Genomic DNA, 15,141 nt, shown 5'->3' with positions numbered 1-15,141 from the left:
GCGCTCGACGGCGCGGGGTCGCGCGGTCAGCCACACGTGCTGATGCGAGATGAAACGGCCATTGGTTGTGGTTGTCCTCTCGTGCGCCCTGCCGCAATAACCGACATGCAAATGCAGCGCGTCGAAGCGTGCCCTCACAGAGACGTCCCGCCACGTATTGCGCTAAGAGCCGTTCGCGCTCGAAACGAGCCGGAACTGTGTGCGAGAGGGAACCTAGCAACCAGAGCGCATAAAATTCGCTCGCATCTTGCGGCGCTTGGGCGAGTTGGCGCCCATAATATGCGGTCGTTAAAAAAGAGATGGGCTTCGAAAGAGCGGCGTGAGAAAGGATTAAATGGCCGACGCATTACACTGTCCGCAGAGATAGTGCAGCGCCAATTCAAATATTCTTTGCTGTTGACGTACTCAGCGAGAGCATTTTACACGTAACATGAACGCTAGAAAAGTTGTTTATGGCTTCACAAAAAAAAAAAAACCTTTCAATATTCAGTCCTGCATGCCTATAGAGCACTCACCCCTCATTCTGCTGTGCCGCAAGTTCAATATATATATATATATATATATATATATATATATATATATATATTGTTATGGCGCAACCAAGAGTGGCGCCACAGTCAGAACCGTACAGATTACCGCACGGTGGAGGCTCGCAAACAGACGCTCAGAAGAGAATTACAAGGGACTCCTGGAGTCGCCGTACGTCGGTCACGCATTGCTTCGCGTTGCAGAAAGCTTTCTATTTTTTTTTTTTTTCATTTTTCGTACATTGTCTACGTACTCCCATTGTCACTATAGTCGAGGAGAAGGATGGAAAAGGGAGTGAAAGCCACTGTAAATAAGGACTGGCTTCCCTGTGCTGGGGAAAGGCAGTAAAGGAAATGAAACTGTCGCTATAATTGAGAACTTTATGAACTAAGAAGGAGGTTCCTTTTGCATTTCACGCAAACCTTTGGAAACGATCGGCATTCAAAAACGGAAATAAATTATGTAATTTGTACAAAAATCTGAAAAGAGCTCCCGTCACAGTAACTATATCCTCTGGAAAATTTTTATGCACCCCCCTCAAGTAAATTCGGACAAAACAAAGAGGAATGGGCTGACCCTGGACCCGCATTCACAGCACTCCTGTTACATGGAAGAGTTCCCTTTCGGAGGGTTCACAGGCGCCCGCCACTCATGATAGCTATTCGAGTGATAATGAGAGAACCACAGCAGCGATGGCAGATAGCGAATAGCAGCTACGTGAGACAAACTTTGAGGATGCGAACCTTGATTCTTTATTGAGTGTTCTCTTCTTGTAATCCCATGTCGGATTAGAATACCAGCCAGCGCCCCTACGAATCGCAACGTCAGTAATATCCTGTTATTTTTCCTACGTGCTTCTATTCCGTTAAATATCTTTGTGCCGATAGAATAACACCTGGCAGTGTGTTTTCTAATCGTCGCAACGACGTGACGCTATGCTATATATATATATATATATATATATATATAGTATTTATTTACGTAACAGTTTCGGTCGGTAAATAAACCTAAGATAACCGCGCATTTTTCTAAATACGCTTGGCCCATTGAAAAATTCCGTTACTACTATATATATATATATATATATATATATATATATATATACAGGGTGTTTCAGCGAACACTGTCAAAAATTCTTAAAGGTTACCTGTGGCAGATAGCCCAATTCTAGCTAATGAGCTGGTCTACTCGAAGAGGCGGACATTACTTGCACAAGAAATTGAACTGCATAATCGATTAATCGACAAAAATTCAGTAATTGATGTAATGATGTAAATGATGTAATGAAACAGTAACGGCCCAAGAACGCTGCCTTGTGGCACACCTGAAGTAACATGTGAAGGAGGAGAGGAAAAATTATTAACTGCGGTGAATTGCTGATGATTAGATGGGAAACTGCGAATCCATATTACTGTAAGAGAATCTAATTTAAGAGCAGAAAACTTCAAAATCAAACAACAATGTGCTACAAGGTCAAACGCTTTCGAAAAGTCTAGAAAAGCACATTCAGTTTTATATCCTCTTCCATGTTAGCATGTAAATCAGGTGTTAATTCGAATTGCCTCTCACGTGAGAAATTTCTCCGAAATCCGTTTTGATTAGTAAAGAAAAATTTGTTGGCCTCGAGGTGGCTGTAGACATTTGATGCAATTAGATGTGCTAGCATTTCGCAGCATATAGATGTTAATGATATTGGACGGTAGTTTTCCGGTGCGTATTTATTACCTGACTTAAATATGGGTATAACATTTGCTACCTTCCAGGCCGAGGCCAGCAGGCCAGTCTCTAATGATTGCCTGAAGATGTGAGACAGAACTTTACTAGATACTATGATGGTGTTTTTGAGAATTTTAGAATTAATGTTGTCGACGCCAAAAGATGTGGTTAACTTGAGGTCATTTATCAGGCATGCGAGCCCTTCAACTGTTATTTCTATAGGTGACATGTATTGGTAGTTTATTTGCGGTACAGCCGGCAGATCTAAGTGATCTTCTGTGGTGAATGTAGAAGAAAAATAATTATTGAAAGTAGAAGCGCAGTGGATACCTGGAAGGGGAATGCTATTATTGTTGCGTAAAGAAATGTTATTGTGGTCCTGATCTGGGCTTATAATGTGCCAGGACTTCCTAGGATTAGTTTTTAGAAGTGAAGGCAAATCACAAGTGAAGTATTCATCCTTAGCTGAAGACATCCTTAGCTGAAGCTGGTTACGTACGCAAGCGCTTAGCCCTATCGTAGTGGCGTTTCTTCCTGTTTTGCAGTAAGCGTAAAGATCTGGTGAACCATGGGTTAGATTTATCCTTGGTTATCTTAATGAGAGTGACATACTGCTTAACCAAGGCAGACATCCTATCCCTGAAGAGTAACCAATTTTCTTCCGCCGACCGACTGTGAAATGCATGTAACAGCACGTGGAAAAAGAATATATCTAATTCGGAATTGATAACATAGTAATTGGATTTATTATAATCGCGTATTTTTTAGCTGTGAAACCTGTAAAAGATGAGGGTACGCTAAGAGTTACTTGCAGTAAGAAATGATCACTACAACCATTAATAGACTCAATTTGATCAAAGTCTCAGGAGCATTTGTGAGAATTAAATCTAAGATATTATTACCCCATGTAGGCTGCGTAAGAACCTGAAACAGGTTAAAATCGAAGGTTAAATTGATAAATTCTGTTGAAGTATTACACGATGAAGGTAAGTTAACCCAGTCGATCAGAGTGAAATTGAAGTATCTTATAGGATAAATGGCACTTGCCGGGTGAAGCTTCGTCACTGAATCCATGTTGCAGTGCAAGTCGTTAACAGACGAATTAGTTGAATTTGAAGGTCGGTAACAGACACCTATACGTATTCTGGAGGATGAGGACATGCATGCAGCGTAGATAATTTCTAAGTTAGAGTTTGAGTTAATTACATACGACGGAAGTGTGTTTATTCCTAGAAGGACGCCGCTGCCTGTTTTATCTTTTCGGTCACGCTTGTAAATGTTGTAGCCTGGAACCGATGCAAATATTTCTTTATCAGAGATATCCGGATACAACCAAGTTTCAGATAATGCTAGTATGTCAGATTTGCTTTCTTCAAGGAAGGAAGCAAGCTGGTCGTGTTTATGCGCAAGGCTTCGAATGTTAGTGAACGATAATGATACCGGTGGAAAGGCATGATAGGAGTTAGACAGATTATGGCTTTTTGGACACGTGTTGCCCTTGAGCTATCTAATCGACTGAATAACCGAGTTAGTAGCGATATCAAATATGCATGTCTTGTTGTCCATGCGCAGCCTGTCAACCATTAGTTTCACCTCTTTTTTATGTGTCCTTGCGAATGTAATGAGCGGCCTTCTTGCATGCCGTGTAGCTGGGGAGAAATCTTTACTGATAGCAAATGGCGGTTCCTTTGAGTTTGCCTGCTGACAGAAAAATTTTATCTTTGTCCTTGAAAAAGGTTAATTTTGTTATCATTTGCCTGCGTTTATCGTCAGTGTACCTGCCTATGAACTCATTCGAATCAACGGAACACTAGTCCCATAGTGTTGTGCGAACTTGTCACATCTTCGTTTTTCTTTTTCTTCCTGGGGTTTTACGTGCCAAAACCAGTTCTGATTATGAGGCATGCCGTAGTGGAGGGCTCCGGATTAATTTTGACCACCTGGGGTTCTTTAACGTGCACTACAACGCAAGCACACGGCGTTTTTGCATTTCGCCTCCATCGAAATGCGGCCGCCCTGGCCGGGATTCAATCCCGCGACCTCGTGCTCAGCAGCGCAACGCCTTAGCTGACTGAGCCACCCCGGCGGGTCGTCACATCTTCGTGTGAAGACTTATGCTCGTATGTATATGAAGACATACGCGTATGTTCATGTAGAGCCCATAGAAGGAGGTCATGTTGAATGAAGGTTGGAATATCGGAGCAGTTGGTGATATATTCGTGTACCTACTTGCCTATGCTCCCATGCGTACACGTGTATACGCTATTGCGCAGGTAATGCGCCGTTGCAGCTGAGCCCCCTTAGCGCGGTCGAGTTGCAGGAGATGCCACGCCGTGTTGCTCGAGGTATGTGTTTGGAATTCAAGTGAGCAGCTACTTCACTACGGAGCTCCCATGGTGACCCCATCCCGCTTACCCTTCACCATCCCTACAGCCGTCTTTATAATACATTCTTTACTCCCGCTCATGCGGAACTTTTACCATTGATTTGTGGTTCTTGTGTAGTACCGACGATACTACCAGGACCTGGCTGATATAATATAAACTGCAGGTGACAGTCATTTAAATATGGGAAACAGTGGCACAAATTTGTGAACATAATGGGAGTAATAACTGCAGATCTATATTCGGTTAATACTTTAAGAGAAATTGTGGTCTGGGTTACTCTGGAGTGGGCGTAATTTTAAGGCGCCTATTAAGCTTTTGAAACCTCCAGGATTTATGTGAAAAGTGAATATTTGGTTGTTTATAAGTTTTGCTGGATAAGGGAAATTTCGCATTCGGATATCAATGGGAGGTCCGACACCGTTTTTGTTTCCAGATAATGGAACGAAAAAAAAATTGAGAGAGAGAGAGAGAGCGATTGCTACCCCTAGGCTGAGAGTAATAGAAACCGACGCGGTGCGTGGCATAAATAAGATATGACATAGGTTCAGTTAGAGCCATCCCGTTATTTCATGAGGCCACCAGTTGCAGCTGGGTGGCTTAAATCAGCAATTAGCTAGCAGCCAGATCCGGGGTGGTTCATGTTCTTCATTTTTACCCATTTCTTTTTTTTATATGTTGCGCATATATAAATGCGCACAGGACACCAGCATGTCGCGCGCTTTTGCTACCCTTGCCCAACTCAGTGGGGATGCCGCAGAATGTGCAATCGGGGGAGGGTGCATCCTGTGACGGCGCCAACACTGCAAGCTCGTGCAAACGGACGCTTTGTGCCACGTCATCGGCGACCTCGCGTTGCAGCAGCAAAGCCGGCATGTTACCTAACAATGATCCGCAGTTTCCCGCACAGCGACCCTGGCAGCGTGTCGAGTGCACTACCACGAGGCCCGTGATGTGGGCGGCTGTGTAAACAACAGCGTTCGCCCTGCAGGAAGCCCCAGTACGCACGTGCTGCAGCCACCTTGGGGCAGCGTGTGGTGCGATTGAATGCAGTTATCATGACGCCCTGTTGCCGGAAGACTAGACAGCAAGCGTTCGCTTTTAGCGAGACCTCGACTGGAAAGCATGAACCAGCTCCGGCCAGCGCGTGGCGTTCGTGCGACCGAGCGCGCACTGTGGCCGAGGTCAGCGTTAACATCGTTACGTCAGGTGGTGCGAGTGAGTTCCACATGAATTTGTCTGGCAGTTGTAGGCGTACAGACATCTTTCAGAGTGGGAGCATCGATGAGCCGATGTTTGCGCTGTTGTCGGAGTGTCCCACCGCTGCCACCGAGTTACCTTAAAGTGATGGTTGCTGTCTAAAAAGTGAGTGTTCCCTGCTCATATGAGCATAACCTCTCTCATTCATAGTGCTTAGTGTAAGTGGCATATTATGCTGAGTTTCGATAGGCTTTTCTGCACACTGATCGTAACTTTGCTAAACTATGGTAGGCTCGATCCGACGCACTGTGTCCTGGTTTATCATGTGAAGTCTGAAAGACCAAAGGTCTCTCTGCCCGCTCAGTGCGGATGATTCAATAGAAATCACTGAACATGTCGCGGCTGGCAACTTGTGTTGGAGACATTTTGTTTGAGTATGTATAACCAGGCGTTGCTGTCTGATATAGCTACGGGATCACTCGAGACCAGTTTGGGCAGTTTTGCACAAGCAGTTCATTTGATAGACCTGAGCGCTGACTAGTTCGACATGCCGTTGTGTAGTCGTTGAGATGCGCTCAGACATTTTTGCCACGACGCAACGCCTCATTAAGAAGCGACGGCTCATTAGAAACACGAAGTCAGGACAGCGCAGGTTCGCCGGACCGCATGTCTTTCCACTTGATCGCATCCAGCAAACAAGTTTCACTTGACCGATTCGGTGCTGCACAACCGTTGGAAACCCGAGGTGAACCGGCGACCCGTGTTGAAGTGATAACGTTGCGCGAATGTTGACTGACGCGGACACAAAGGGCGACTGCCTTCGGGTTGCTCACTGCACGCGGCCTGCGATTTCCTTGCGCGGAAGTAGCCGGCTGGTTTAGAACATGGAAGCATTAGACGAGTCTTTATTGTCAAAACGAGCGAACAGAGGCATGCTTATCTCTCATAATGCAGCAATGAAGAGCTAGGATGCATTTTGTGGCCCACGGGGCGTGGAGAAGACCGCTCCTCGAGTGCGTTATCTACCGTTTCAGTCACGCTTCCGCTGCCTAGTGTTGACAGGGCCAATGCTGATTGCGAAAGAGTGACTGACTCTTGTGTTTGCAGGAACACCACGGCAGAATTGTGGGCAGCCGCGCGGCGCTGCTGGCGGCCCAAGTCTGGCATCGGCCGCCGCGATGAAGACCCGGCGCCGCACCCGTCGTGAAATGACGTATGGCCTGATCTTCCTGATCAGCTTGACTTTAGTGTGCTCCGGGATCGCCGTGTTTCCGATGCACAGCAGGGGCCTCGGACTCGGGCTGATCATCTGCGGCATGGTGGTCGTCGTCGCGGGAGCGCTTATCATGGACTCGCGAGCCACCCATGCGAGCGCCTCCAAGCAGTACCGGCCGCCGGCCTACGAGGCGGTAATGGCGCATCGCGAGGAAGACGAGGGCGGCGTGACGCCGACCCTCGGTTCACGGCCAACGTCGCCGCGACGGCACTGGAGCCTCCCTTCTCCCTGGCTCACGCCGAGCCAGGGCCTCCCTGAATCGAGCGGTGTCAATGACCCCCGCATCGGGCGCAAACTGAGCGCGCAGCTGCCGCGGAGCGACCGCGGTGAGCAAGACCGTCTGCAGGGCCGCTTTGTCTACACGCTCCCAAATGCCCACGGCTCGGCGGCCAACTATTTGATCTGGTCGGCCGGCGACTCGACGGAACGCGACGCTATGGGCGGGCCGAGCGTCCTGCCAGGTGTTTCCTTCGATGGGGCCTCGCCCGTGCATCCTGCCCGTGTATCGCGCGGCGGCGGAAAGTGCGCACCGCGAGGCTGCGAGCCGCCTTCGTACGACGCGGTGCTGGCCGGCGATCTCCGCGCTGGTGCCGGTGGCGTCGCGTCTCCCGGCCGCCGGGGCGATGACGGCGGCCGGATGACGCGGGGCCGATCGTCGGCACCCGAGCTTCTTCTCTGCTCGCCCCCGTCGACCGCCGCTGCTCCCCTGGGCTGTGCCGACCGCTAGTGTGCACCCCGGGCGTCGCGCACTACCGCTGCTTGCGCTCAGCGTGGCAGCAGGCGCGAGGAGCAGCTGTTGTGTCTATGAAACTAGAGAGTCTTTGCTCTTCAAAACAGCGCGGACGTTTATCGGCGAGCGCACAGCTGCGCGGCAGTCCCTGTTTGCTCGGCGCAGTGCTGCGCATGGGATCTCGTCGGTGAGTCCCTCTCTCTGGCTCCGAACCCCACGCCCTCCTATTTGTTCGGCAGCGGGTCTCTCGTGCCGGCCGCACATATCAGAGCCGATGGCCGACCCGGTGCATGACACGACTGCGTACCGAGGACGCGCGCCGTAGCTGGGCCGGCAGAACCGCGTGCACAGCACGTGATCGGGCGGTGTTTCTCTGTAAAGGTTGGTGCACCTGTGTTCCGCTTTCGTATGCATGTTGTGAGTCACCTTGCCTCCGGAACGTGTGTCCCTGTGAGTTCGGAATTAACATGAGAGGGAATGAAAGCAAGCACCGAAGTCGAAGGCAGGCTACCTTTAAGCTCATACGTGGCTGCAGTGAAATAGTAGGGCCAACAAGGTGGCGTGGTCGATTTCAATGCCGCGAAATCATTTCTTTATTGCATTGTCTGCTCACAACCCCCCTTAGGAAACCAGACCAAAAATCGAAATGTAACCTAATAATGCTCTTACGTGGTATTCGTGGTGTCATGGTCACCTTTATGCTCAGTATTATTCTGTTCATATGTCTGTTTGAAATTGTGTATCAAATACGGTTGTTATTTTTGTATTCTGGAGCTGACTGCCTCTGCTGTACCCACTGGTTATGAATGTCCAACATGAGCGCAAGGCTGCTATGTCTGTAGGCATAAACAAACTACAGAAAAATCTTTTTTTTTTTCTTAATAGCGCCAGCGGATTGTGTTTCTTAAACTATCTCTTGTTGTGTGTTCTGAAAAGAATGCGACGTGGTTTGTGAGTGAAAAAGTCGAGTGTATGCTTATGATTAAAAACAATACCGACACAAATGTGACGCACACAGCAACCTCACGAAGGTTTGAATTCGGTTTCGTATTGTTAAGCGAGTGTGATCACGCCGACATGCTTAATGCTCTGTTATGCAGTACTCATCTTCTGCATTTCGGATAAAACTTCATCGTAATAAAAATTGTTCAATTTTCGCAATGTACATAACACATGTACAATGCCCACATCATATACAATGTATTGAGCTTGTATTTAGCCTTGTGTTGGTGTTGAGTGCTAGCGGCTGTATATGTCGCACTTAGTATTGATTTTGTACTCGAAATATAACTCCAATGTTTGGAACCATTGCTTATATAAATAAAAAAAGAAGACGAGGTTGGAGTTATGAGAACAATTAGTGGTGGAAAATGAAGCGCTAATTTATTTTTGTTGCAACAAAAAATTGAATTTCAATAATGTCCAGAAAATTCTTTATCGACTCAAGACAAGGAAGCGCTCTCGATGTAGATATGTGCCTCGTCGTGGTGTAAGGTGCCAAGGTCTCAGGACGCCGTCCTGACAAAGGGTTGCTTATCCTGAAATTTTGGCACAAAAGAAAAGTATTAAACACAAGCATCAGCGCGGCAGTTGAACTTGTAGGTGTGACTGAGCCATCGATGTCAGCACGTACGCGGCCACTTGGCACCTTATGTAAAAGTCCTAATGTGGCCTGTTTCAGGGCAAACGAAGGCATTTTAGCTTTCTTCGTGATTCCTGCGATGGTGAGGCGTATTTCAGGTTTGTGCAGGCACCATAGGGGTGAGGATGGTCTTACTGCAAACATGTAGTTCCATGGCAACGTGGTACGATTGGCAGTAATTATACGACTGAAAGTTGTGTGTGGCCCCTATCTGCAGGTAAGGAAGCAAGATGGTGGGAAGGTAGTCAGGCAACGTGCCGAATATGCACCCTGAGAGCGTCGGCGGCTATGTACTTTGATATTGAGTGATCTCGTGCTATGACAGTCGTTGCCGCTCTAGACGCACACTTCAGAAGATCTAGACACGTCCTTGGGGTTTGAGCTTGTAGTCCCTGGAGTACACGCAGGTTCGTTTTGCAGGTGTTGCCTAGCAAGGCGAGGCTGTATCGTGCGAAACCGAGGAACCAGACAAATGGCGAGGGGGTCCATGGAGAGGTGCGGTCATACCACCGACTGGTCTAGCCGAAGGTCTGCAGTGGCAGTCATGCCAAAGTAAAATGGGGAAGGAAGGATGCCACTGGCTTTTCAAAATCATTTGTGAAGCCTTATTTAAGACTAATGCACTGCCAGTGTTGTTCACTCACCCGTTAGTGCAGCTTTTTCTACCAACTACGCGCACGTAACCCATGTCAACGAAATAATGTTATTAATTTTAGTGTTTTTACTTACCCTTAGAGTTCATTATTTGAGAATGACTTTTTGTTTTCAATGTTATGAAACTAACAGGCATTGACTTCGTTGCTGATACAACTAGGTCACTTAAGGTACCCATAATAATAAGTAGCCCATGCGATGCCTTGGGAGCATGAAACACAGCGTCGTAAGCCGAATTCATAAATATTTTCGTTCAGAAGAGCTGTTTCTCATCTGCCGGCGTATTTCGTTTATAATATTTTGACTGGCACCATTAATTGACAGGTACTACTTCTTACAAAGTAATTTAGGGTAAAAGCTGCCTCGTGAATACGTCAGATCAGGTCAGTTTACAAATGCTTTCATCGTAAGTAGCATTTGCCATTGGTCCCGTATTTACAAAAAGGTTCTTACGCTGTAACTGTTCGCAAAAGAATTTGTCAACCAGTCATGATGTTTGGTAAAAAACTACTCTAGCGTAAGAACGGCCCCTGGGGCCATATTCAATTTTTTTCTTTCTCAAGAATTGTTCATCGTTCACTGGCCGCATTGGCTATATCGCTGCTTACTATCGCAATTAATCAGCGCCTGTCATTACGAATCACCCTATTGGACGGACTCTTTTTTTGAATAAAAGTTGACAGTCATTTCAGCATACGCTAAAGAGTATGAAGGCGAACGCCTGCGCGCTCACGAGACATTCATTTAAATTACTTTGACATTCTCATTGGAATGCGTTGCTACTTCCTATTACTTGTTTTCTCTTTACTTGTTTTTCTATTTACTTTTTACTACTTGTTTTATCTTTTCTCCTTTTCGGTCGCCTAGACATCGCCACTGGTTCTGCGTGGTTAATGGCACGTTAGAACGGTCGTGGCTTTCGCTTTCTTTTTGGTTCATCTACTTTCTTGTAGCGCAGGCAGAATGAGAGTGACACAGAAAGGCACATTAGACAAAGACACAGTGCTAACTGTCAACAACAGATTTATTTCCAGTTCTCGCAGGCGTACTTATGCTCCCCAAAACGTCATAAGACACGTGTATGTTGCTCGGCAAATATGAACAAAACCAGGAAAATCACACACAGACACTATTGTGGCCACAGTGATTATTTAGAAGGGTGTTAGTTCAACGCGAACAGATGTAATCGAGCACTTTTATTGATAAAGAAATCTATGGCTTACTGAAGCATGCGTCAACAAATGTGACTATGTTCGTACCTTCCATAGTCATTTCGAGCTTGCTTCTACTCATGACAACAGTTTCGTTAATGCGTCTGAGACGTCACTGAGACTTGAATTTTGGTGCCATAACGCAGGATGGTCGTCAGATCTTATGACCCATGAGCCATCTAAGGCTTTCGCTTTGATAACCCTCGGGCTGAATTCATGGAACTCTTCAATATCACAATTGGCTGGCGCCTGTTCATACGAAGTGTTTACTAGGGGCGTACGAAGTTCTTTGTAAGTACGGGCCTTGACGGTGACGACATTTAAATTAGCCAGCTGCTCTCGTGCCATGATAATGGACCCCAGAGAGAACGATATACGGAGCCTTCAAAGTTCAACTATCACTAATTTTAGTAGAAAGGCTATACCAGCTATGCAAATACTGCGTGCAGAGGTCGCTTATGCACTTTGGCGGACACAATTGCCGCGATTAAGGAGCGTCGCTAAATGCATAACTCACAAAGAGATGCTAAGTAACTTGTTTTTAATTAAGCGATTGCAGTATACATTTAGATTAGAAATTTGACGACAAACTATTATAAGAAAACTTATAATTCTAAAGCTTTTTGTGTTGCGAGATATTCATCATTAACTTTGGCACTAAGTAAACCAATTTTCTATACTTAGCGGCGGAGAGTCTCGACACAAACACGACTGACGCCCTCGCATCTTTCTCTCTCCCCCCCCCCTTGTGACGTAACTGATTCGCATAGCACGCCAGTATAAAAGCTAGGCAAAGATTATAACTGCTGTGCTCCTGCTCCCGGATTGCAGAAGCATGACTATAGCGTCTTCCCTTCACCGCAATTACCTGCTTCGAGAAACCTGCCTCTGAATGGCGAAATTAGCGTACTGAGTGTCAAAGTTGGCGCTGAATATATCTTGGAATACAAGCCGTTTTCGAAGCATCAAACAAAATGGCGTTGCCTTCGAGTACGCTTGCCCTCAAGTTTCTGATATGGACATATATATATCATAATTGCGAAATTATAAAAAAGGTAATTAGCAATTTTTTTCATGTATTTGTTGAGTTTACTTGTTCGTAAAGATTATGTACACCGAAAAGCATAAACTACCTGCACAAACAGCACATGCATTACAAATATAGCCATTTTATTAAAATTACCAATACTATAAGTTTTTGTGAGCCATAGGCATAGCCAGGGTGCCAAGTGCGTTTTTCATTACGTCACCGTTGCTCTGGCCCAACATTGTCGATACTTTCGCAGTATTTAACCCGTTAGCTAATTAGGATCATCTATCAAGAAAAACTATGCTAATGGAGTTCTTTCGCTGTTCTATATGTTGTGGCTTTAAAAACCGGGGTAGATGCAGAAGGCTGCACCCGAGGTTATCAATCATTGAAGATAGTTGCAAACACGGCGACTGACTCCTCCCCGTCTTCACTCCTCGCTCCGTAACAGACACAAAAAAATGAAAACAAAGAAAACATAATGGCCTGTTGTAATGCTGTAACGCCACGTCAGTTTGACGTGCAGGTTGACGTGAAATGCGTAACCATGCATGCCCTGCGTGTGAATATCAGGGGCTAAAAGTTGGGCATACGTGTCGCTGCATGCTGTGGATATTTGCGTTGAGCGCAACGCGCGTCCAGTTTCAACCAAAACTCCCACGCCCGTAGGCATGAAGGCAGCGCCATTGAGTAAGAAGAGCACGGCGTGACATTGCAATGTGCGGGGTTGTTACGCATGCTTTGCAGGGACAACGGCCCTTTTGCTAACCATGGAATCATCATATGCATGCGTATGAATGCGCAGCCGAAGTCTTTAAGAACGACGGCTGCGCTCTATGACTCAGTAATGTAAGAAGAGCCTCGGCGAAAGGTCCCTGTTTGCCAGCGACAAGAGGCATGTCTCGCAGTGCCTGCTGACCTGCGCCCAGCTGTATAGGATGCGCTTAGCCTACTCCACGCGCAGGGCTTATGTTTCGCTGTTACGCCACGTTGCACGTTTACTGAGGGCGCCAGAGATTGATGGTGTGCCGTGGGAGCGCTATGATTGACCCAGTGGTGGCGGTTGCGACTCCGGACGAGAATCGCCTTGTACTCAAGGACTCTGTCCTTAAGCGCGATTCGTAACAGTAGAACCATGCGAAAGCAAAGCGTCCTCTACACTAACCCCACTTCTCTCAGGCGGGTAGGAAAAACAAAACATCACGTCAATGTACGAGGAACGCCTAAGCAGTCCTCTGGTGTTCATTTGCTTACACTGTTTCAGCCTAATCAGAAAAGCAGAGGCACAAATATGTATTATGATTGGAGAGGTCTATTCAGCGAGGAGCCGGCTATTACAAATCATTTAACGCTGATACAGCAATGACATATCATTTGAAAAATAAAATATCAAACCTAAGTAAAGCAACTAGAAAGAAATATGAAGAAAGAAACAAGGCTCTAAAGCTTGCGTCTTGCACACGTCTTGCCTTATATACTCTGTAAACATTGACGTACGCTACATAAGACGTACACTGCGTCAACTACATAAATTATTTTATCTATTTGCTTCTGTATCTTCTTTCGCGTGCGTCTAGCAACTCGAACATCTTATGGCGACTGAGTTCTATGCGCACATCTCTCGGCGCTCCTCCGCACCGCACGAAAAGGCATTCGTACTCGACGTCATCAATCGAGTAGTTCTCCGGTATACAGCGAGCACCTTGGTGCAAGCTGCACTGGTACTTCTCATGGGCATAGTAGACAGAATACCCTCTTGGGTCTTCATATCAGCACTGGTGCCTTCCATCTGAGGTTAAAATCATCCCGGTTCATGTTGGTCACACAGTGCTTTAAGCGTCGCTCACCAGGCAGGCGGTCGTATAGGCGGGTACGTGGACATAATTAACGTTACTAGAACCTGGATAACATGGAGAAAATTTTGTTCGCGTCTCGATCTGCGCATCTGGACGATAGTTCTGTGCCTCAAATGCAAGCCTATTCTCCATCAGTTTTAGTCAGTATCTCTACAGCATGACGCAAGAAAAGTACACGTCACCGAATAATTATTCTCAAGAATCACTACAACTAGTGGAGCACGGGTCATATCCTCAGAGGCTTTGACACACTCCTAACGAGAAACACAATACGGATTGATGAATGTTTGAGCAAGCATGAACTCGCCGCTTCTTTGAATTAGGTGAAATCTTGCAGTCACTTAAAACACCTTGGAGATCAAGCACAACAGGAGCTTCTAGAAAAAAATATACAATAGCTCGTGGCAGACTGGGCCTGTCGAAGTCTGCTGGAAATTGCTCATGTGATCTTGAAGCCTGGTAAATCGTCGAATCACTTGGCCTCTTATAGACCTATCGCACTGCCTAGCTGTTTCGTCAAAGTAAGGGAAACTATGGCTTGCAGGGTCTTGCTTAGTACATTGAAAGCAGAAAGGTGTACCCACAAATGTCAGAATTCAGGAGGACCAGAAACAGCATTGACAGCGTCATTGCTTTGACAACAGAGGTTAAAGGCCAGAAAGCTATATGAGGATCATCACCACTGATGTCTTTACATAAAAGCTACTTTTTACAGTGTTGCCTATTAGGATATCTGGAGATATATGGTAGCAATACGACTGCGCGGCAGAGCGTACGCTTGGCTGTGCGATTACCTACCTGGTAGATTTGCATAATGTAAAGCTACTTGATGCCAATAAATTAAAAATATTTTACATGTAAAGGCCACATAGAGAGACAACTCGACATGATATTACGCAGTGTGTTCCTCAAGG

At 46.3% G+C, this 15,141-nt stretch overlaps 1 protein-coding gene across 2 annotated transcripts in view; it reads left to right on the top strand.

The window, feature by feature from the left end:
• Positions 1 to 15,141, top strand: part of LOC119456817 (uncharacterized) — a 76,031-nt gene that overhangs the window by 32,107 nt on the left and 28,783 nt on the right. The window contains exons 2-3 of one of the 2 annotated variants that reach the window (XM_049664991.1): positions 4,518 to 4,589; positions 6,936 to 8,021. In XM_049664991.1, coding sequence (XP_049520948.1) covers positions 4,518 to 4,589; positions 6,936 to 7,831 — 968 coding nt within the window. In that variant the 3' untranslated portion in view covers positions 7,832 to 8,021. Of the gene's footprint in view, positions 1 to 4,517; positions 4,590 to 5,600; positions 5,994 to 6,935; positions 8,022 to 15,141 lie in introns of those variants that run through there. The other variant, XM_049664994.1, reaches the window with a different exon arrangement.

This window comes from Dermacentor silvarum, chromosome 1 (assembly GCF_013339745.2).
Source record: "Dermacentor silvarum isolate Dsil-2018 chromosome 1, BIME_Dsil_1.4, whole genome shotgun sequence".
Taxonomy (NCBI): domain Eukaryota; kingdom Metazoa; phylum Arthropoda; class Arachnida; order Ixodida; family Ixodidae; genus Dermacentor; species Dermacentor silvarum.
This window is presented reverse-complemented; position numbering and strand designations above follow the sequence as displayed.